Genomic DNA, 24,470 nt, shown 5'->3' with positions numbered 1-24,470 from the left:
ATATATATGCATATATTCCAGAAACTGAAGTTCAAAACTGGCCCCAAGCATCTCATCGGAGACACTCAAACTGTCCTTCAATCTTTAAGCTTTCACTAATGTGGATCTTTCAGAAAACTCGTAAAATTTTCCATTTCTTAAGTTAGCTTTCAAATGTTTAAGTGCTCTCGTTGAATAACATAGTAATTGGATTGTTTATGTGCTTGGAGGCCCTGAGTGTTTTGCCTTACCCCTCAGGAATGCCCGTTTCTCACAAATACATGTCCTGTCCTGTTCCATCCTGGTACAACAAATGATTGATAGAGATTGAGTTATTATAACAGAACCTTGTTACAGGATCGGTGTCTCCTACTTTGAAAACAAATGACTCAGCCAGACGGCAACATTTATTTTCTCTAAATGACTAGGGGCCTAGCAACAGGAGACCATTATCCTGGGACAATATTCTGTTTCATTGACATTATCTCGCAAATGTAACTGGTCCATTACTAAATAGAGGTTTTGTTACTGATCAATTTCACGTGATTTTTAAAACCATTAGGATAATAAAAATACCATCATAGTAATTTCATTGACACAATGTTCTTTCTTCATTTACATTTGCTGGAGAAAAAAATGCTGATTTAGGTTTGAACTTAAACACTGCAATTTATTCCAGTTTTGACTACTTTTCCACTATAAGAAACAGAGTATTTATTGTATGGGGTGATCATATTTGCATTAAGCTGCTGAACAGATGACTTAAAATTTTTTTGATCTCTGTTTTGATCTGTACTTTCATCTAAACCATATCAAATCATAGGTCATTCCCAAGCAATTAGTTTACTATCTCAGTTTAATGATTTTATTTGAAATAAGTTTCCAGGTCATTTCTAGGACCTTCCTGTAAATCCACTGAAGTAACACATCAGTTAAATGGCCCTAATTTGCCACCATGGAAAACAACAGTGTCAGTGACAACAGAAGCCTTGGGAGTCTTGTAGCATAAATGTTTCTAAATGCGTGGCTTTTTCCCAAATGTCCGCCTCTAAAAAGTCATCTGTAATCTTGTTAAATTAGAACACTTCCAGTATCTTTCCGACTTTTACAGTTAAGGTTACAGTATTGATTTTATTTTATAGTCCGCGGCTCTCAGATGCTTTAACACTAACAATACTCCATGGCCAGAGCTTTCCCCAGAGACACACTGGATAGCCGTTACTTACCTATGCTGATGTTTAATAAGTGACTAAAATATGCTTCAAATTCTGCATAATTGTCTAGTGGGTTTTTTTCCTCCCTTTCAAATTATGTTTACCGACATTACTCAAGATCAGTTATCGTTGTCTGTTAAAACTGAAACTGCAAAGGGACAGATGGATTAAAGTGTTTTCAAAAAGCAGTCTCCTTTATCCGTTATTCTGTCTTCATTATTCAAAGGACTTTTTTTAGCTGTCTCAGGAAGGTATTTTTGAACTTCAAAGCAATTTTAGCTTTAATTTTGTATTGAATATGGGTATAGCCTAAAGACTTTTTTTTTTTTTTATAGAGATGTGATAAAATAAAGACTTGTAGTAACGTGCTACTCAACTATGCTTGGGTTAAAATGTACAAGAGACTCTTCAACCATCACAAAGGGTTTCATGTTGCTGAAGATATAAGACTGTGCCTGTATAATTAGAATGAAATAACTCAAAAATTTAAGCAAGAATTTCTTACTTAACACTAAGGTTGCCATGCTTTTTTCTCTTGAGAAAGGACTGATTTCATTTTTTAAAAAGGTTGGGAACTCTGGCTGAAGATGACATACTCCTTCTCTCGATGAAGCTGCCATTTTTCTGGAGCTGTTTTAGGGTATGATCGGCATACATCCATAGAAATGGAGCTGCTTTCTGAACATGGCAGATAATTATTCTTTGAATCATCTGGGATCATCATCAAACTACTGTAGTGGGATTAAGTCCATATGTCTTGTCAGAATGTTGAGAGCGTTTTGGTGACTTGGAGTATGGGAAGGGCTTATTCACATTGGCTACATAGTCAGGATATTTTACATGTACAAGAGCCCAGCACATTCAGATACTGTATTTTCAGAGACAATGTTGTCTTTAACGTTTCATTTGTGCATTCCATCTTATATCTTTGAACATATGGCCTGTCTTTCATATGATGTTACGTTGGATAACATAACAACAACCCCCATTTTCAACTCAGTATTGGAAATGAGTTATAATATTCTGTGGAGCTGTGGACACTATTTTTCCCAAAAATATATTTCTATATTTTTTGGTAAAATAGTACTTCATAGGAAATTTGGGAAAACAAACTATAAAATACAGAGAGAAAAAAAAAAACCAAACATGACCTGTATTCTAAATCCTGATAACTCCTGTTACTATTTGACGGATCATGTGCTAGTCTGGTCTTTATGTATTTGTCACTGCATTTTCTGTATGCTTTATTTGAGTTCATATATTTTTTGCACTTTGGACCTCTTGAAATGCTATTTTGTCAGTTTGTCAACTTTTTTTAGTTTTCGCTTACAATATATTGACATTCTACCATGTCAGCTTCTGCTCTAATATCTGTGTGATGTCATTCTGGCTATCTCATTCTTTTTTCATTTGTTTCTTTGATTGTTTGTTTGAGTTAGGATCTCCTGTAGTCCAGGTTAGCCTGAAACTCATTATGCAGCCGAGGATGACCTTGAATTTCTCATCCTCTTATCTGTACATCCCAAGTGATGGGATTAGAGTGTTTACCGCCACACCCAGTTTGTATCATAAACTTTTGAGTTCCTACTTTGCTCATGTATTTTTAGGTATTTTTCTGAATTATTTTCAGCTAATAAAGAATAAATACCATTAAACATAGATCTTTGTACCTCCAAGTTTATTCCTGTTGATTTCTTTCACTGTCCTCAGTCCCTAGCATGTTGCCCCAAGTAGAAGCTCAATAAAAATGGATCACGTGCCTCTGTAAGCAATTCTGAAGTGTGTCCTCTGAGATGTGGTTGTGAAATAGTTTCTGTGGCCTTGCGACTCCACACACACCTCCTCTATTGTCATTTGTGTTTCATTTTGGCTGTCAGCGATTACACCAGCACTTTTCTTCGTGTGAGCTTGGCTAACTCCATCTCACAGTGAAGAAAATGGAGATTCTGAAAGAGCACTGGGGGCTTGTGCAGTTTTCCAATAAAAACAGTGCCAGTACTGTTCCCCTCCCTGTCCTCGCCCTCCTTTCTTCATCCTCCAGGGCGAGCTTCCTGATACCAGTCCTTGACCCATAGGTGATCTTTATTAAAGTATATTTTTGTCAATCTCTGCAGAGAAAACTAGAGAAATAAATTAGTACATTTTTTTATTAGTACCTTTGGGGTGGGATCCGAAAAAATAAGCAGGCTGTTTGAACCTTACTTTGCTGACTGTGAAATTTTACATAACATTTACAGCGTTGTAAATAACAGGTAAGGCTTTCTTGCTTCAACTTTATCATCCCCAAAGCAAACACACAGGAAGAGAAACTATGGTCTGTCTTAGCATTTAGTTGGCAGACCATGTTCTTTGTCTTCACCTTACCCTCTGGGCACAGAGCCCAAGTCATTTCCTTGTCTCAAAGTTGACTCTGGATTTGTGGCCTGAAGTAAAAATATCAAATTCCCGCTCCAGAGCTCACCCCACACACTCAATTTGGGAGCCTCTCGTTTATTATCTGTTCATCCTAAATAACATTATTATTTTATGCAGATGGTTCATCTTTTTTATATTGTCTTTCAGCTTCCACGCAACCTTTTAATGGAAAGCAGAAGAGCCCAGTGTAGGTCGAAGCTCATTCTTTACTTTTAGTGTTGTGTATTGCTTGACAGTTTCAGTGAAGTAATGGATGTACTGACCACTTTTGCATTTTTCCAACAGTGAGTTTGGTCTTGGAATATATTTTCAGTGTCCACCAGAGTTTGTATAAACCTATAAAACTTTTAAAAAATGTACAAAAGTCTAAAACCTATAAAAGTCCAAAATATAAAGAAAAGTGGAGAATTATGAGGGCTAACAACTTAGGAAGATTTGCCACTCTAATATGACCTTGTGAAGCCCCAGGCATCGCACTGTGTTTAATCAAATATTCTGCAGACAAACTTGCTTTTCTCTGGTCTGCATCATACTCGGGGGTCACAGTTAAAGGGAAGTTTCCCAGCTGTTTCTCAGTGTACTTTTTGTTGTTTTTGTTGTTGCTTGGGGAGGGGGTTAGAAAAAATGGGGACAGTATCTTAATATGTTCAACAGTTTGATAATGTAAAGCAAAGAAGATATTTTGCATCCATAATTATAGCTTTCTAAGTACACCACAATAAAACGTATCTTAACATAAAATAACTAGATAGAAATATGTTTTTCTAAATCATAGGACTGGCACAGTTGTTAATATATTTTAATTTAGTGTTATGGTATGCTAAAAATAACACCTTCCAGAAATTTGGGAATTCTTCTATGCTCTTAGATAATTAATTTGAAAGAATAAAAAAAGTCAAAGTTTTATTCAGAAGGCGAATAGAAAATGTTTAGAAAGGAAAATGGCACATTTTCTAGGCTATAGACATTTGCTTGGTAACCTTAATGCACTTGATCTTATTGGAAAAGCTAACATATTGCTCTACTATGTGCGAAAGAGGAGCAGCGCCCGTACAGGCAGGTGTTAAGGTAGCTGTTCAAGCTTGCTGCAGATCACTGGTTGACTTCAGTGAAGTTCTGCTAACAGGTGGCTTAGTGATTGGAGTGCCATGTGACATTTATCTTGGGAGCAACTTACATGACAGGCTGCTACAGACTGAGAAAGGGGTCTCTGCTTTGATGAAGAAATTGCCAAAACTCATGTCTCATTAGTGTTTCCTAAGGTTCTTTGGAAGTGAACAACCGTTTAATTAAGGGCTGACGTAAACACATTTCTGCACACTTTCCCTGCAGCATTTTATCACATTAGAATCGATCAAAATTGTTGCCTTGGGCTGACGTGAACAGATATACATCTGGAGCACCATTTGCGCAAGCTGCCAGTGAGCAGAGTGCATACGCTGTGCTGTGTTCCACTACAGCTCTGTCCTTTTGTAGCCGAAATTACCTTGTTGGGAGATGAGTTGATCTATTTCCTTTTTTGCTTAAGCCTTTATCCCTTTGAAGTGATCCTGTGAAATGAATGACACATCAGGGCTTGGAATGTATATATGCTCCAGTGCCAAAAAATTACAGTAAAAATTAGAACTTGTTTTGCAAAATACTTGTTTAAAGATAGACTTAAGTTTAGGTGAACCTTATCTGTAGCTTACTTGAACTATTTTTTGTGGACCTCAAGGACTAGTACCAGGGGCATGACCCTTTCTCTTTGAAAGACTTTAGCCTGTCTAGTCTTTTGCCATTAAGAAGAATCCTTTCTACAGTCTGATATTATCGCAATTGCAGTGACTGAAGGAACTTGTGCTTTGTCTTTAGCACCTGCCCTGTTAGCTGAATTGTCAGCATTACCAGTCAGGGCCAGGTGGTCTTGCTCGTGAGCTTGAACCTAGTGTGCAGCTGATGTTCATCACACATGCAGGGCACTCGGTGATTGATTTCTCTCTGCTTTCCGCCATTACTCCTCTGGTGATTTTACTGGTGGAGCGTGTGTTCTAAGCTATAGCATCTATGGTTATTTTACTCACTCTATACCCCACTAACTTCCCATTGTACTGCTTTCTTCACATAAAGGAGATTCTAAAATGAACCACCTAGACTGGTACCTGCTTTACCTCCTCGAATTTTCTTTGAATTCTTTTTTTTATTTAAACACTTTTTTTTCTTAAGCAGCAGGGTCTTCCAGCTTCTAGATTTTTTTGTGTCCTCAATAAAAACCATATTCTGTAGCAGGTGAGCCACTAGCCAGCTTTAAAAACTTACATACAATGGATGGAACAAGCAAAAAAAAAAAGAATAAAACCATCAAATCAAGATTTAAGTGTGAGTTAATGAAATCTAGACCTCATAATTCCTCACATTTACTATTTATTTATTTATTTATTTAGTGTGTATGTGTGCCTGTGAAGGTCAGAGAAAAACTCGTGGGAATCAGTCCTCTCCTTCCACTGTGTGGGTTCCAGGGATCAGACTCAGGTCATCAGGCTTGGTGGCAAGTGCCTATACCTGCTGAGCCATCTTGCTGGCCCAAGACCTCAAATTTCCCAGGTGGGATTATGGATTGCTTACATTGGTTACTACTACTCTCTTCGTGGAATTAGAGTAGGGAAGCCTAGTTTAGTAAGTGGAAGAAGTGTAGCTAGGAATGGCAGAGGAGTGGAAGCACGTTTCTTTGGCTCTGGGCTAGACTGTTTGCAAATTAGCTTAACTAAAGTTTAAGTAAGGTATATTAAAAAGGAGAAAAATACACAACCGTGCCATTGTAGATCGTAATATAAGGAAAATCATTCTTGAAGGATATGGTTCCTTCTGCTGTTCTTACATGTGCAATAATGAGGAAGGACCTGGAGAAGGAAATCCTTGCGTCAGACAGGGCCAAGTAGAAAGGCCTCCTGGCAGACATGGTGGGGTGAGCATGAAAGCTCATTATGCTTGAGGCTGCAGCTGGAGGACTGTTCAGTGAGACCCTATCTGTAAGAAAATTAAAAATAAAATGGAACAATTGTCAAATTCCAGGAAATTTTTTCCATTATGACATTGCTTCTTTATAAATAGAACTTAGGTTTTTGTTTTGTTCTGTTTTGTTTTTTGCCAATATTCAGCCCACCCTGGCTTTTGGTTCTTTCTCATCAGTCGTGAGCAATTCCTGCCTTCCTCCTCCAGGAGAACCATCAGCTACCTCTTCTCTTAGCATCCTGCTCCTCTCTTTTGCACGTTCTTATGCATTATTCAAGTTACCCTTTATTATGTACGTATTATCATTAATTTGTTGTATATTTATACATTATCCAGCTTTGTGATTCGGCTATTTTTGATTTGGTCTTTTTATGTATTATTTTTCCTACTCAAGGGACAGTAGGCAATGAGAAGCAACATATTTGTTTTTCTTCACAATCAGGCCACTGAAAACCATTTCTCCTGTATCTTCATTCCTCGAACATTTTTCTGTAACATATGAGTGCGTTAAAAATAGAAATGATATCATTTTTAGGTTTGAAGTCTATTAGACTGCAGACTTTCAAAATAAAATTAAAATCTAACCAATACTAGTTTGGTCCGTGGTTAAAATGTAATGGCTAGAGACTCAACCCTGACTCCCCTGCATAATTGACCTTTTAGTCCCTTTTAGTTCAGAGAGTTGTGTTTTCTTTTGAGAGGAATTCACTTTTGTGTCTCTCTGGGTACTTAGCTAGTGCCCTTTACATGCCATGAAGCAGTGTTTCTTTATTGATTAATGGTCCCAGAATTAATTTCATTTAATGGGAAAACAAAAGCAGTGGGTCTGCATTCTAAGATCCCTGTGCTCTTCCTAAAGTGAACCCTTGTACTCTGCCTTCTACACAGTCTTGTTCCTATTTTCACTATTCGGAGTTACTTTTGCTGTTTAAACAGCAGTTTGTGGTCCCTTTGACATCACACGCAGCGAATGTGTTCTGCACATGAAGATACTATTTATACTAGGCACATGTCTAAGAGAGGACTAGAAAAATCAATGGGCACAGCAATTACTCACTAAAGATAACTATCATTTTGACTAAGGAAAATTTTTAAATTTTATATTTTAAAAATGACAAAATCACCCATATCCTCGAACTTTTGTATGATTTTGAATGGCTGGACCTTTATAAAAAGAGACTCATGGGTTTGGTCGTGTTTAATGAGCATTCTGACAGTTACAGTGGTTTCCGGTGCTGTTTTTGATCTTCAGAAATGATGTGGCTACCTGTCTCTGTTCTTAAATTCTCACTGCACTTTACTTTTTTTTTCTACTGTGTGTTGTAGAAACAGATTTACATAGCTTAATTTATTTGAAATTTACATGTAAGCACAAGTAAATGTAAGAGCCAGTAAGTTACTGCCTTCTTTTCCTAGCCATTAATAATTTTCAATTAAAAACTTGAAATGAAAACTTGATGTATTATCTCTACCGTAAGTGGTGAAATAGATGCTGTGTCCCCTCCCAATAGTCTGTCTATAGACAACTCAACTTCCACAAGGTAAAACTCAATGTGTGTATCATTACTTTTTAAGGTCACATAACTCTTAGGTGAAACTTAGTATTGTTTTTCGCACTTTGAAGATAACTTCGCTGAAATAAGCTTCCTTTCCTTCCTTGGTTTTCCTTTTTTTCTCCCTCTCCGCCTGCCCCTCCTCTCACTGAGATTAACAGGTCTGGCTTCATGAACAATTTCTTCCTTTTGCTTTGTCTTTTGGAGAAATATATAAGATTACTGGTTGGATTCCAGTAGGTCTGTGATGGCCAGTCAGAAAGTGTAGCTTAGGGCTACAAGTACACTTGTCACTTTATACCAACTGTGGTGGTCTAGTTCATTCCACAAGTGTCAGCACACTCAAAACACATACTTTTTGTTTTTAATTCCAAAGAGGCAATTTTTAAACAATTTTTCCAGAATTAACTTGGGGGGGGGGATAGGAATAAGAAATCAAAGACCAAAGGATTTGCCAACATAGGGAACTTTGGTGTATATACAATGAAATTTAAGGGGGGAGGATAGGAATAAGAAATCAAAGACCAAAGGATTTGCCAACATAGGGTCAACTTTGGTGGAACAATGAAGGTTTCCATTAGCTCTGTTCTTAAAAAAACACATACTTTCATTGGGTGCCTTTACCAGAATTTGGGTAATTTTTCAGATGACAGAAACCAAAATGAGAACTAATTTCCCACATTAATAGCAACATGCAGTCTTTTTCTTATTTCAGAAGAGCATTCTAATTAAAACATAGATTGGTCATATTTTGTGATGGTAGTGCTAAAGTTTTAGTGTTCTTCTTTTAATGAAGACTCCTTTCCTTTTAAATGTGTGACCACAGAAAGATTTAGAGGTGAATGTACATGATGTTAATAGACCTGCTTCAAAGTAGTACAGGGAGCAGAAGTGTAAGTACAGCTGAGTTGAGATTGTCTGAAGTTGGACAACAGGTTCATGAAACCCATTATTATTGTGCCTGTACATTTTAAAGTTTGGAATTATAAAATACATTTTATAGCTCATGTTATTGTTAGAATGTTTTAATATAAATTCATAAGCTTCCATAAAAATCAGCATTATTTGAGATAGTCCATCCCAAGTCATCTCCCTTGCCGATCAGAGATGCCTGCTGAATGTTGTGACCAAACATGGTGTGTGATGCAACCCCATGGTCACCCAGGATGATGACCTTCTACAGCAGTTCCTAATTTACTGACATTAATTCTGTTTAATTATCTGTTACATTAGTTCTGTCACCACTTTGTTTTCTGTCTCTCGGCATCTATGTTTTGGCAATGTTAAGTATTCATGGATTGGACGGAGGAGGCCCTGGACACTTCTGCCACGGCACATTTTAATTGTTTCATAATTCCTTTTCCCTTCTCTGCATTCCCTCACTAGAATTTTATGAAAACAGAAAGTGAGTCGTGTTCACCATTGTATCCCTAGAATATTGCTACTGCAATATTTGTATAAATTAGGCCTCTAATACATATTCATGGAATGAATATATTAATAACGTATCTTTTTAAGTGGCCACCATGATTTCTAGATCTGTTTTCAGTATTCCACCCTCAATGTAGCTTCTGGAAGGTGTGCTCTAAGCTGTTGTTGTGCTCTGTTTACCCCTCCACAATGCCTCCCTCATTGGGGTAAATGTGCAGACACTTGTACAGGAAGTCCACAGGCTTCCTGTCATCCTGTCATGCTCCCATCTTCATCTCTGTGCTTCACAGATCACCTGAACTCCTTGCATAATTTATGAACCCCCTTTCTGAGTACTTCCTCTGTGGACTTGCGGCCCCCATGTACATTTTGAAAGTGGCACTACAGGGGGATGCCTTCCTTATCCTGGAAAGGCAGAGGTGGACATGCTGCACCAGAGGCTGGGAGTGCACCAGCCGATGCCACAGCATCACTGTCCCAACCATGAACTTCCTCTCAGCGGTGACAACCCTTTCCGTAGTGTTTTCCTCTTCATCGGGAGCAACCCTAAGGCAGGACTTACTTTTATTTTTCTTAACATCCTCACTATATCTGGGAAATAGAGGGCCCCAATAAATACTTGTAGATTGAACAAATTAAGAATTTTTTTTTCCTAAGCAAGTGAATGAGTTTTCCATAAACGATGTTATATCAAAGGTCGTTTTCCACATCCATACCCATTTGTCCCATTTGTTTTTGCAGTGTAGTCAGCAGGTCAAAAAAGCCCTGAATCTGTAAACAAAGAATTAAATGGTAAGCTAAAGACAACCTTCAAATCTGGGGAGCTTGGATTTTTATATCTTCAAGGTTCTTTAGTAATGGGAGTAATTCTCATAATTTTAATGATGCCTACAGTTAGCTTCCGTGGAATGGGTCTTTGACCTTTCGTTAGATTTTTGTAAACAGGCGAAAGCACAAAAACTACTAAAATGTTGAGAAATGAAATCTGTTATGTTGCCATGAGCCTTATTGCTTAAGCGAGTCATGAAGCTTGACTGTTGCTTTTTCCTTTTCAGATATGTCTTCTCCAACTACAATGAAGAAGCCTGAAAAGCCATTGTTCAGCTCTACATCTCCACAAGATTCTTCCCCAAGACTGAGCACTTTCCCCCAGCACCACCATCCCGGAATACCTGGAGTTGCACACAGTGGTGAGGAATTTCACACATACAGGCCTTCCTCTTGTCCACGTGGCTCTCTCTAAAGGGTGGAGAGGACATTTATGTTTATTGCTATGGTGACCATATTTTCTCAGTCCGAAAGGGAAGGGTTTCTAACTGATAAAATATTTTTCTTACCAATTTATGAGAAAAGATTTTAAGATTAGGCAGTTAATCATTTCTGAGAGTGGAGGAATCCGTTTTCTCCAGGGATGAGTTCCCCAGTAGGTTGCCCAATCCTGAGTGATCAGTGCTAAACGCATCTGCATACAAGCACCACTAGCAGGACTCAGTCGGTTGTTGCTATATATGCACACATGTATATGTATGTAACAGTAAGAACTAAAGACAAGGTCAGGCTGTTAAGAAAGCATGGAGAAATGTGGGAAGAGTTGGAAGAGCAAGAGGAATGGGTGGAAATGATATAAATACAGGAGTCACGTATGATGTTCTCAAAAATAAATAATTTAAATTTTAAAATATTTTAATCACAAAAACCTAGAAAAATGAAGTATATATTTATGTTGAATTTAACTCCATAATTGGTCTTAATTCTATTTATCTGTTAGAGAAAGATGAATTTTCAAGTACATTGCTGAGTTTAGAGTTTTTTCAAAGATATTAATATATAGAGATACTGTGTCTGTAGATGTTATTTTTCTGTACACAAATCAGTAATTATTTGGGAGTAAAATTAATGAGAAAATATGTGCTAGCTCTTCTCTATGCACAAATATTTTTGTCTAGCACATATGATGTGTCTTAATCAATTAAGAAGGAACATTCAGTGTTTCACATGTGTATTTTAATGAAACAATAGTAATATTTCAAAAATTAAAAATATGTGGAATTAGAAGCAATACTATGTGCTATCACCTATCACTTTTTAGTACTAGAGAGTAGTCCACTAAAAGTTTTATATATAAATCTTTATAATACTACTCTTACTGTTTTAACTACTAGTCACACAACCTTCATCCTAACTGAATCAGTGTTTTCATCTTTACTCACAAGCTGTGACATGAGGTTTTTTAAGTATATGTTGTCATTTATTATTGCTATGCTTAGAAATCCCTGATCTTTATTATCACTGAGGAAACTGTGAAGCTAGAATCAGAATATGAAAACTGTAGTGGCATGAGCAGTTTTGCATCAAGTGTTTGGGCTGTGAGATAAGTGAAAAAAATGAAATTTAGAAGTGATGTCATCTGTACATTGTTACATCTGATTAAGAATTCATACTTCTACATTTGAAAAAAATTAAATGGTATTTTTATATAATGAAATTTGAAAGTTCTCGAATAAACTTTACACTTTGGTGTTTTGCCAAATACTTAAGTATCTAACATACCAGGTAATCTATGCAGTTAGTACACACAGAGTTAGTCTCCTGTGGTAGGAACCTTAGTCATGTGATAAAGATTTTGTCCTTAAAGAATTTATAATATAGTAGAGGCCTGAGGACCCATCACTGGCCAAGCATCTAATCCAAATAGGACCAGATATTTGAAGAAGTCTTAGATGCCTGAAAGAAAGACATCCTAATCTAAGTTGGAAGGGTGAGTTCACCACCAGAAGGAACAGCAAGCCAGGAGGAAGATGAGGCATCGGGTGCCAGTGCAACGTGGTCATTGCAGCAAGGAACTGCCACATGGCCAGGGACCCACAACTTCTAATATAGCTGGTGCTGAGGCTGCAAAGTAGACCAGGACTGGGGCTTGAAACCTAGGAGGACCCCATGGATCTGTGAAGTTGCTGGGAGTGTATTTTAGAAACAATGGGAACTCAACAAAAGGCTTTTAGCAGAGAAGTTAACACAATTGCACTGTTTTGTTTTGTGTTTTGTTTTGTTTTGTTTTGTTTGGTTTGGTTTGGTCTTTTTGAAGCAGGGTCTCCCTGTAGCCCCAGCTGTCCTAGAACTCAGTATGTAGACCAGGCTGGCCTTGAACTCACAGAGATCCCACCTACCTCTGCCTCCTAAGTGCTGGGACTACAGGCGTCCGCCACAAAAAGTCATTCACATAGAACTATAAAGATTGCCCTGGAAGGAGCAAGACTAGAGTAAGAAAGACTATCTGGAAGGAATTTCAATAATGGAAGCAAAAACTCGTGTGTGTGTGTGTGTGTGTGTGTGTTTCCTTTCAAAATGAAGTAAAATATTTTTGGTCTTATATTTTGGTTTCTTTTCAAAGGACTAGAATGACTTTTTGATAAGGTAGCCACTTTCAGTTTCATTTTGAAATAGAAAACTCTTCTCAGTTATGTCAGGACAACTACAGATTCCAGACTGATTTGAGTTCAGACTTGAACTGCAACTGACACAGTTGAAAAGAGGTGTTTTCCAAGAACTAGTAAGACAAAACTGCTCCTCAGGCTCAGACGACCAAGAGGGAACAATATACATATATCCCACAGAGTTTATGTATACATGTGAGCAAAGTATGTAGTTTAATTGAGCTGAGATTAAGACTACTTACCCTCTAAATAAAAAAAAAAAAGACCAATTTTGAATATTTCTTTTAAATTATCTTTCAAAGGGGTATCATCTTAAATAAAGTAATACCTCAATAGCACTTTGTTTTAAGAGGAAGCAAGCAGTTGTTCTCCACAGCTGCATCCTTTGATGGAGTCTGTGTGTGAAAGATTACACAGGATACAAGTTTGAACCACAGGTCCTGTTTCCTTGCCCCTGCTGGTCTTCATCTCCTGGGCCTAGGGCAGTCTCCTAGGCACTCTGGTAGCAGAGTTGGAGTGTTAAGCTAAATTTCTGGTTCTATGGTATACATCCCTAAAATTTCATATGCCCTGAAAAATTTTGGGGGGTAAATAATAATCTTATAAAACTCTCTTTTTATAATTACAAAGTTTAAGGTAGTCATTTTTTATTTAGAGTCATTAAAAGAATTTAGTTTTCATATTGTGTACTAAGTTGTTTCATAAAACATTAAATAAATATTAGGTCAAAATATTAAAGAAATAGACATTTAACTTTTACTTCTACATTTATTACTTTGTTGTCTTTATTAGTAATTATTAGTATTACTATTAGTACATTATTATTATTATTATAATTATTCCAATCATTTCTATAGTGACAATGGCTAAAATAATCATTCTCCATTTTTCAAATTTAAGAATTATGTATTATATAATATGTGATATAATACCTTATTATTTTAATCAACTCTATAGATATAATGATGAAAATATTCTTTCTCCATTTTTCAAATAGGAATAATTTCAGAATTAAATATTATGATCATGCTCATGTTGAAAAGTTACAATTGAACATTATCCACATTGCATATGTATTACTTCCCACTATAAAATAAAACATTCATTATTGTAAAATATATGGTTTACTTAGTGTCCCTATCTCCATAAAAATTTAAATGAATATTTTTTGTGGGTTTCATTTTTGGTCTTACTTCAGTAACGTCTTTGAACCTTAATATGATAACAGCTAAAGTAGTAATAAAAATAGTCACAGAATGGGCTGGAGAGATGGCTCAACAGTTAAAAGCACTGATTGCTCTTCCAGATGACCTGGCTTTGGTTCCCAGCACCCATATGGTGGCTAACAACCATCTGTAACTCCAGTTCCAGAGGATCTGATGCCCCCATCTGGTCTCTACCAGTTTGCACACAGGTGGTGCACTTACATACATGTCAGCAAAAACATTCATATGCATAGAAATAACTTTTAAAAATTATATTATTCTGTTTTAGTTTTGAAAGGAAGACTTTCCAGTAGGAAGAGTCCAGGTGCCATATTCTAATGTTCAGCAGTACTTACACAGTGACCTGGTCTTCATTCATGACTTTCTGTCTGTTTATTATTGGCTTTCCTTTTAAATGATTGTCAAGGATATCAAGAGAGAGGACATTTGAAATTGAATTATACTTCTCTTTTGAGTTTTAGTGAAAAACATGGATCTCTTGCCCCCAGTGAGTGCTTAGTCTAGATTTAGGGAGACAAAGATTGTAGAGTGAAGGATCATGTCTTTGATGGGAAGTCACTCAGGTATTTTATCTAGTAATCCTCCATGGATCTAGAAAGCAAGGTGGGTCAGTTATGCTGGGTGGAGTTTGTCTCCGTGTCCTCCACAGTGTTAGCTTTGAGAACAAAACAAGTGAAGGGCAGTTTATTTTATTACGGGAGCAAGTAAACACTCATGGGCTCTGCAGTTCTCCAGTGTTCGTGAGGGCGGGAATGGAATGACGCAATGAGGCTACCGGCTGACCGGCTAATCTCTCTTTTTTGTGTGTCCTGCAGTCATCTCAACTCGAACTCCGCCTCCACCCTCGCCGTTGCCATTTCCAACACAAGCTATCCTTCCTCCAGCTCCATCCAGCTACTTTTCTCATCCAACAATCAGATATCCTCCCCACCTGAATCCTCAGGATACTCTGAAGAACTATGTACCTTCTTATGACCCGTCCAGTCCTCAAACCAGCCAGGTAAAAATAAGAGAGAAAATACACGTAGAGTCTAGGGGACATGGGACAGGTCTAACTCTAAGGCATGACAGTTAGTCAGAATGCGTCTGGCAGAACATCAGGCCTTGCAATCCAGCTTCAGAAAGCTTCTTGATGACTCAGTAAGTTTTTATTTAAAGGTGGCTGAATGGCAGGTAGGAAATGTGTTGCCTTAAAGGGGTAAATTTGTGAAGAGGTTTTTGGTTTAATGTTTTGAATTTTCCTTGACTGAAGGGAAAGTTTATGCCAAAAAACTCTTGAGTTGGAGTTCGCACCTCTGAACTACCTGGTTTGACATAGAGACAAAGTGCTTATTTCAGGCAAGAGCAAGGTATGTGCTAAAATAAACACACACAGAAGAACTTAGAGCTGCATTTATAGGCCAGTCATTCAGCATTAAAATAAGCTTCAGTAATGCAAACATTTTCGGCGTCTGATGACTCCTTGACTGTTCTTTGCAGAGACGAGACTTACATTTAATAATGGGCAGCATTTCTAGGAGTGTCTCTTTTTTATTTTTTCGTAAACATTCTGCATTAGTTTTAGTACTTCGTTGTGTAAGTGTAGTGAGTCATGTGCAGCTCTCCCTCCTTGGAAGTGTGGCGTCTTCAAGGGATGTCACTTCATAGGGATTTGGCCAGGAGGATTTTGCACAGTCAAGTAGGCTGCTTTTGTGCCAAAAAAATGGTTCTGTCAGTACTTATCTAGGATGCTAATGTAATTTTGATATTATGGTCTAATAGTAGGTTTTGCTGTTTTAGCTCAGGGACTCTTGTCCACTTATCACTTTGAATGCTTTGGGGGATTTTCACAACATTCAATGACACCACTGTTAAATTAGACTAAAATTAGAGTACATTAAAAAAAAAAAAAAACTTTTGTCTTAATTTGAACAACACCATATACAATACCCTTTGTATTACTTAGAGAATTCCTGTTGCTTTTAGTTCTACTGACTGTTATATGAAATGAAATAATGCATTTTGGGTTAAACATTCATTTGTGTTTCAAAAAAAAGTGTCCAAATGGTGTAAGAACAGCGACACTAATGACACATAAGTAAGAGAGTAAGATCTTACTATACCAGCTTAGAAATGAAATTTGCTGTTGCAGTATGGATTCAGAGTCGTAGTTCCATAGAGAATTTTGCTAGATTCAGCTGGGAACAGTGTTCACAAGGTCTGATTTTAATTTGTGTAGAATTTCCATGAATAACAAAGTCTAATTAAGACATCCATTAAAAGTCCTTAACGTTAATTCAGTGTGGAAAATCTTAGAGTTCCATTGGTTTTTTTTTTTTTTTTTTTTTTTTTTTTTTTTTTTTTTTAAACTGATGTCTTAATTAGGCACTGTTAGGGGAAAAATTATGCAAATTAAAATCAGGCCCTTAGTGTTACCCATTTCTTTAATTATTCAGTGCTTGTTTTACAGATATTTTGATTTCTTTATAAGTTAAAAGAGCATTTTAGGTGATAATTTGCCTCTGTTCTCAGTTTTTTCTACATGTTTTCAAGGTAAAGGTCCACCTTTTAAGATACTTTCACCCTCATCTCAGTTAAAAGACAAAAACAAAGCAAACCCCTCAGGATTCTGTATAAAAGGTACAGTGTAGTAAGGAGGGTAATCCTTTACCAATGTGGTTCATCTTCAGATAAAACACCTTTCTTTTTTTAATCTAATAGCAGCCCCAAAAGATGGAGGCTTTATAACTTAGCTTCATTTGTTTAACTAATAGAAAACTGACAGTGAACCCTCCTACTCTTCTGACCTCGACTTTTGGAAGTCTGCATGGGCTTCCTCTTTTCCCTTCTACTACTTTAAATGGGAGAACCCTTGGTTCATGCTCATGCAGTTCCAGTAGACAGTGCACAGACTGCACTAGTTAATATATTTCATGACAGTACTTCCTTACATTTCTTATCATTTGACTCCTGCTCCAGGTAGGTACAAACTGTTTTGGTGAACACTATATAGAAACACTTTCACCATTGGCCAGTGCTTAAATGACAGCTTTCTTCTTTCCAAGGACACACCCAAAGTAGTTATTTGCTATATTCCCATTACCAGAAATTGATGATGGTGTGCTTTAAAAACAAACTACTACTGACCTTAAAAAACAAAATAAACCTTTATAGGAAACTGCAGAAACACTTTGTTCAAATCCAGCTCAAACTATTTCATATACATTCCAAAGTAGAACTCTTGGTAAGCACCTTTCCAGTGCTGGAAATGGGAAGAAGGGAGCTGCTGGCCACACTCCTCCAGCCCCAGCCTCCCCCAGTGCTGCACCAATTCAGATTGCTAAGCAACTGACATTCCTATGCTTCCTCACAGCCATGTGGAGATTAACTGCATTACTGCTGCACCAGTGCTAGTCATGCCAGTCAATAAAATAGTTTGAATAAAATTAGTTTAAAGATAGAATTCTTCCTTAGGTTTCTGCAGAGGAAAACTCTGGTTAATTTTTTTGACATAAAGTTAAATACTAAAATTACCCATGGTGAATGGTCAGGATATTCAAGAAGTCCATTTTCTTTATAAAATAGGGTAAGTGACCCCTCAGTAACCCCAAAAGACTTGTTCCATGGCTTTAAGTCCCAGTATCTAAGTGCCCTTAGCTGTCTTTCTCTGAATTCATGTACTGAATTTATTTAGATAAATACTCTATTTCATTACTGTCTTCGATTTTAAAAGTTGGAATTATGAAGACCATAAATTTGTAGAGAATGACTTAGATGATTGTTAGAAAGACTGTCCCATGAAGAATCGTTACATGAGTCTGTCTGGAGTAGTAAATTCCAGGATCTCTTTGAATAGTGTGGGTCGTTAGGATTTTGTCTCCTACCACAGCAACTATTTTTCTTTCTAGGGGCGAAAACTCAGGTGATAACATCTTTTCTGAAATAAGACAGTTACTTCTCACAAATGCTAATGATGAATGTTCTGTGTAACACCCCGTGTACGGCAAGAGAAGAATAAAAGTTGCAGTGGCCTTTGGCCATTCTCGCGTCCCCTTCAGTGCATGACAGTCCTAGGAAATTTTATTCCTAAGCATCATGTCAGACCTAGCTGAATATTTTGTATCTTTTGTGCACCTGAAGTTTTATGTACTTTAAATCTCATCTCCCTGCTTATATTAGTAAGTCATTAAAAGTTGACTTGGTACTGGAGTCTAAACAGCCTGTTATGTGTGTCTGTGACAGCTGTGTGTGAGAGAAAGCTAGAGTCCTGCATGCAGAAAGGTGGACTATTGACTATGAATGAAGGAAACCAGAGCTGGATGTATCCTCTCTTAGACATTCTTGTGTCTCATGTCAATGACATCATCATCTAGGAGGAAAATATTGGGTTGAAAGGCCAACTGACTTGGTCTGAAAACTGTAGAGCAGAACATGGGATTGCTGGGTTCTTACCACAGATAATTCACTCAGGAATTCCAGTTTAGCTGTAGCCAAGCATCACAGGCTCTGTGTGAGTTTTCTGGCTGACGACATGAGCAGGTCAAGTCTACTCAACTCCTTGGGGTGTCATAAAGAGGAAATCACCTTTATAACATACCTTGAAGATGAAAGCTTTTCTTTACATACTGTTTCTGCTTATTACTACTAACCATTGATTGACATCCAGCGCGGACTTGAGAAGGCCTGCGTGGCGCTTATCCACACTGTGCAGAATCCACATGCCTGCCTGTGCTGAGTGGAGTTGTTGGACGAGATGACTGCCTTTTGGTTTGCTTCACCCAGCATTCTGTTTTTGTTTTGTAGCCTAACAGCAGTGGTCAAGTAGTAGGGAAAGTGCCTGGCCATTTCACTCCTGTCTTGGCACCCTCTCCCCATCCCAGTGCAGTGCGACCTGTGACCCTGACCATGACAGATACTAAACCCATCACTACATCCACTGAAGGTGAGGCAGCTTCACCTACAGCAACCAGTAAGTATCTCTGTAGGAAATGAGAAATGTCCATCAAAGGCACCGTTGGATATCTGATCCGAGGTGGAAAGCACAGCAACTTTTCCCGCTACCTGACCAGATGGAGATTTCTCATTTTGGTGGAACTAGCAGGCATGTATGTGGCCCAACTGCCCCATGCTCTCTCTTCTCAAATTTCCATCAGCACATCACATTTGAAAAGGGAGAAGCATCTGTTTTTGAGGAAATAGCCATAATGAAAGTAATAACCCATGCCTGCTTGTTCAAGGTGTACATTGAAATTACACTGAATAGCATCACACAATATACAAGGTTTTACATCACTGAAAGAGAGATTAGGACATTGTTACTTATTAGAACATTCCTTTAGAAATCAAGTGCCTCCACCAGGCCAGGGAAATCAGTTCCTCTGTAAGACAATTACATGTTTACCTCACTGTAGGCTATATCATTGTTAGAAGCAGTCTCGCAGTATACTGTGCATGCAAGAACATTGTGAAGCTTAGTGTTAGGCACGTGTGAGGTACCTACACTTTCATTATCTGCAATGTTTTTCCTTAAATCTCTTGGCTGTTTTCCTATCATGGCACATCAGATCCTATGCTTATTCACATGACACAGCATTATAGATGTCAGGGATTCAGACAGTGCCCTTACATGGCATACATCAGTAAGCTAAAGGATTCCTTGGCTTCGTCATGTAGAATGCTCAGAGGTATATAAAGAATACATTTTCAATTGGCTTCACCCAAACGTCTAGCTTCTTAAAACTGGAAATGGTATGCACAGGTTGGCCAATGGTAAGATTTCAGTTGGGAGCAGCTAGCATGTTCCATTACAATGATGCGTGTGTCTTATATTCTGATTAATTTTCTTTCAAGAGCAAGGAAATCTTTGCGAAATTATACCATCAGAGACACCAGCGGCTCACTCTATTTCAGCCACTGGGAAGACTTTTGAAAACCTACAAAGAAACTTGCAAGAAAAAAATGGACAGTACTTTAAGTGCACAGTGAATACTCAGTATTTATTTCTTAAAATTCAAAAGCCCCTGTAAACTAATAAATCCAGATAGGTTTGTGATGTCCATCACTAATCATTAATGCTTAGTAATTGGTTCATTGGCAAGGGGTCCTATCCTAGTGAGCACTTTCCTGAATGCACAGATGGCTGAGACTTTTCTTTTAAAAGGTTTACTGTGTACATTACAATCACTAAAACACTATATGCAAGTTTTAAAAGTATCACAGCATCTTTGAGCCAAGACAGCAATTTAAATAAAAGCACATAAAAAACACGTTTTTAAAAAAAGTAGTTAAAAGACTATCTCAGAATAAGTGATCAAAGTCAAAGTTCCAGAAACTTCTGGTACCTGCTTTTGTGCTGAAACTCATAAATGAACTTGAGGGGAGGATCCAGCCCAAATAATCAACAGCCCTTTGTGGGTGTTGCCTTCCGCCTGTTGCACAATGAATTATTTCTATATTCATGCCCAGGTTGTTCAAGAAGAGATCTGATTTGACTTGTAAGATCTATAACATAGTCAAAAGGAATATCTTGCTTATAGAAAGATAGCCTCATTGGCCCATCTTCCACCCCTTCGGCTAGTGAGCACCTTTATTTCTGCAAACAAACTTGTAGCTGTGTTCCCTAGGCACTACTGATCATGAAAAACTGGATGTTGAATGGCTCCATCAGTAAAATTAAACACAGAGGCCAAGGAAACTTCTTTTTAATGATTGAAAAAACCAAACCAAGCAGCCCAGATATAGTGCTGGGCAAGGGCAAGGCTCATCTCTGCCTGTCCAATCTGTACACTGAGTTCGTAGGAACTGGAGCTGAGTGGAGAAGGATGATTGCCAGGCCCTCTGATCAGAAGTCATGAAAACATTACCTGTGAGCATCCTCGGTTTTTAAAAAGTTGACCTAAAAGTATCCAAGTTCAAATACTACATTTTTAAGTGAACATACAGAACCAATATATTGATTTTTCAAAAGCCAGCCTCGAAATTAATGTCTAAATTCTTCATTAGTATGATGGTTTTAAACCAAGCAAATAGCTTTCTTCATAGCTCTTAGTATAACGTATGGTAAAACTTAAGGTTTTTTTTTTTTTTGGTCTTTTTGAGACAGGATCTCCCTGTAGCCCCAGCTGTCCTGGAACTCACTATGTAGACCAGGCTGGCCTTGAACTCACAGAGATCAGCCTGCCTCTCCCTCCCGAGTGCTGGGATTAAAAGGCATGTGCCACCATGCCTGGCAAAAACTTAAATTTTTATGTTTAATTTGACATTGAAGAGTGGGCTTGCTTAGTTCTATGAAAATGGTTTGATGTTTTTTGTTTTCTTTGTTAAAAAAAAGCAAAAAATTTCATAAGAAGGTTTCTGTAGAAAATTCACTCTGCCAAGAAAAGCACTTGTACAAAAAGCAGCTGTAAACCAGACTACAACAACAGAGGAGCATGTGTTCTACCTGGTGACCAGATATATAAAGGGTGCAGTCAGCTCCCTGCTGGTCAGTAGCAGTCATTTGATAATTGTTTTATACTTACGGAAAATAGTTCTTTCAAACTTGAGGACATATTTTAATATTAACGAAAACACCAAGCTGAGTCTCTCTGTGATGTAATCAAGTTGGACTCCTCCTCTAGAACAGTGTTTAAATGTGTTAGTGACACATTTAAGTAAAACACTTCATCTCACACTCATTAAGCACGTCTGCTTAAGTCCTGTCATTAAAGCTGTCACTTTCTGACACTCTTTGTCTGCTCTTACATGTAGAACCACAGGCCATCACTGATGATCCCGTTATTAGACCACTGATACATAGGTGACAAGGGTATCTAGCGTAATGACTCCAGTTTAGCTAGTCCTCGGTACCACATGACCTTAGCTGCAGGAACAGTGAAAGATGCCCAGGTCAGAGGACAGGATACCGCTTACTGCATAGATTGATTTTTAAAGGGAATATTCCATTTGAAATCAATTACCATTTCTTTTCTGTTACTTGCTATTCACCCAGACAAAAGAGAAGAGAAATGGAGACACTTTTTTGGTTGCCAATCCCACTCCTCTGGGTTTCTTGTACATGGACAGGGTGTTCATTCTGACAGTTCACAATTTTTATCTTTGTTTTTGTTCTTCCTTAATCAGCCTACACAGCCTCAGGCACATCTCAAGCCAATCGATATGTGGGACTAAGCCCAAGAGACCCATCCTTCCTACATCAGCAACAGGTGGGCACGCTTCACCCAGGTGTAATGGGGTAGCCACGCTTTGCTTCGGCGCTTTTCTCCATGTTGCCTCTCAGATCTGGACTCAGGATGGGACTCACGGGGCTTCTGAGACCAAAATTGATCATTTCATTTCCCAAACATTTTTCTCATTCATCCTTTGCTTCTCACCTATCTGAAGAGAGTTTCTGAGACTGGCTCAGCCTCTTCCATCTTCCTAGCGTATACTGGCAGCATCCACAAACACTGCTGCATTTCAGAGAGGATTGTTTTCTGTCTTACTGGATATTGAGAACTTACTAGCCTATATAGCTTTCAAGGGCAGACATGGAAAAACCAGTTTAGGGCCAGCTAGAGTAGAAGCAGTACATCATTTGTGTTTTGAAGCATTTTCATTTTTTCCAGATGTTTTACTCCGCACGTCATATTTTAGTCCAGGAGGATGAGTTATGAAGCCAAACTCTCAGGCGACAGTTCATTCCTATTTTAATAGGTTTAAATTGGTTTAGTGATTTCAGATGTGATAAAACACTTTTTTGGGGGGGGGATCTACTTTCTTACATCATTTATGTTTCAAGTAGCATTTTAAATTTCACATCTCATTAATGCTGTAAATTTAATGCAAATGAAGTGTTTACCCAAACTGAAAAAGTACAGCCAGAATTAATGGTGGTTTATAAACAAATTAGCCACAGTCAAAAGCATACACCATACCAATCTAGAAATCCCACGATTCTAGTTACAGGGTCACAGAAATAATTCCGAACATTTCAGAATTGAAATATATTTTCCAGTGGATATGTTTGCTCTTCTCAAGTTTTGATAGCAGAGCGGTGTTAAGTGTATACAAAGCATTACATAGGGAAAAGTAAGCCATGGCACATAAGAAAGAGCTGGTCATAACCAACTTGCTCTTCATCTGTATGTTGTCTGTGTGTTTATACAAATTTTCATATATGTAGCACGTATACACAGGTACTTATGCCCACTTTTGTTCTAGAACTGTCTCCCTTGCTTTTACTTACTGTTCTCCAAGGCTTCCCAATTCACAGGTCAAGGTGGTAGACTGTATAGAAAGGTCAGGACATGTAGAGTGCAGAGAAAACCATTAAGATGATAGCTTATTTAGGATCCTGACATTTTGCCAGGTTAAGAAGCAAAACAAAGCAGAAGAGTGAGCAGTAACTGCAAACATCTGTCTATAGTTATGGAAATGCAAATAATAATGAGTGCTTTTGCCAGCCAGTAACTGTTCAACATAGTTCTCTGAATGTTGCTTTTTTACCTCTAAAATTGCTGTAATATGAACATGTTATAATTACTATGGTTCTTTTTGACAAATGTATGTGTTCATTGTGTATTTTAAACATATGCAGGACATAATAGATTTAGAAACTTGCTCCTTTAAAAAATCATCATATAATATTTTTTCAGAAATATTTGTGTCATGGGATTTACATTATTCTTTATGACACATCTCTAATTTCCAGTTAATTTTTAATTCACAGAGCATATCTCCATTATTTAACCTTTAGTCTTCAACACGTTAAAAATATTGTAACCAATTCCATACTTTGAGAAGCAGACTTCCCTCCCTTCACCCTAGTCCACCGTAGCTTTGTTTTATCCATTGTGATTAATGTTGGGGCCTCCTGTAATGATGATCACAAAACCTCATTCATATAAAACTTAACTTCTCTCTTAACGTTATCTAAAGATAAATCAAGAAAACTCAGCACGATGAAAATATGAGCCTCACTGTGGACAGAGATCTCTGGGCATATTTTATTTTGAGAAATAGATGTGACTTCTAAAAGTGCTGGGGGTTTTTTTGTTTTGTTTTTTTGTTTTTTTTTGTGCAAAGACTGACACTTGCTATTTAAGTGGCAGTGTTGAGTGAGGCCCACTTATGTTATGGATATATTTTCTTCAGTCAAATGCGGTTGCTATTTATGTAATATATGACATATATTAATCATTGGAAAAGAAAAGCCATATGCTTCACAAGTAAAAATCTTAAATACTGGGCAAGCAGATAATTTGTCTT

At 37.6% G+C, this 24,470-nt stretch overlaps 1 protein-coding gene across 9 annotated transcripts in view; it reads left to right on the top strand.

The window, feature by feature from the left end:
* The window catches only part of Nfib (nuclear factor I B), a 236,925-nt gene that overhangs the window by 185,240 nt on the left and 27,215 nt on the right, over positions 1–24,470 (top strand). For 4 of the 9 annotated variants that reach the window (XM_029553906.1, XM_008848831.3, XM_008848828.2 and 1 more), the window contains exons 7-10: positions 10,639–10,773; positions 15,059–15,243; positions 19,026–19,191; positions 22,344–22,426. In XM_029553906.1, coding sequence (XP_029409766.1) covers positions 10,639–10,773; positions 15,059–15,243; positions 19,026–19,191; positions 22,344–22,426 — 569 coding nt within the window. The remainder of the gene's footprint in view (positions 1–10,638; positions 10,774–15,058; positions 15,244–19,025; positions 19,192–22,343; positions 22,427–24,470) is intronic. The other 5 variants (XM_008848832.3, XM_008848829.3, XM_008848834.2 and 2 more) reach the window with 3 other exon arrangements.

This window comes from Nannospalax galili, unplaced genomic scaffold, assembly GCF_000622305.1.
Source record: "Nannospalax galili isolate Female #2095 unplaced genomic scaffold, S.galili_v1.0 scaffold663, whole genome shotgun sequence".
Lineage (NCBI taxonomy): Eukaryota > Metazoa > Chordata > Mammalia > Rodentia > Spalacidae > Nannospalax > Nannospalax galili.
Note: the sequence above shows the minus strand (reverse complement) of the source record. Positions and strands in the feature narration are given on the sequence as shown.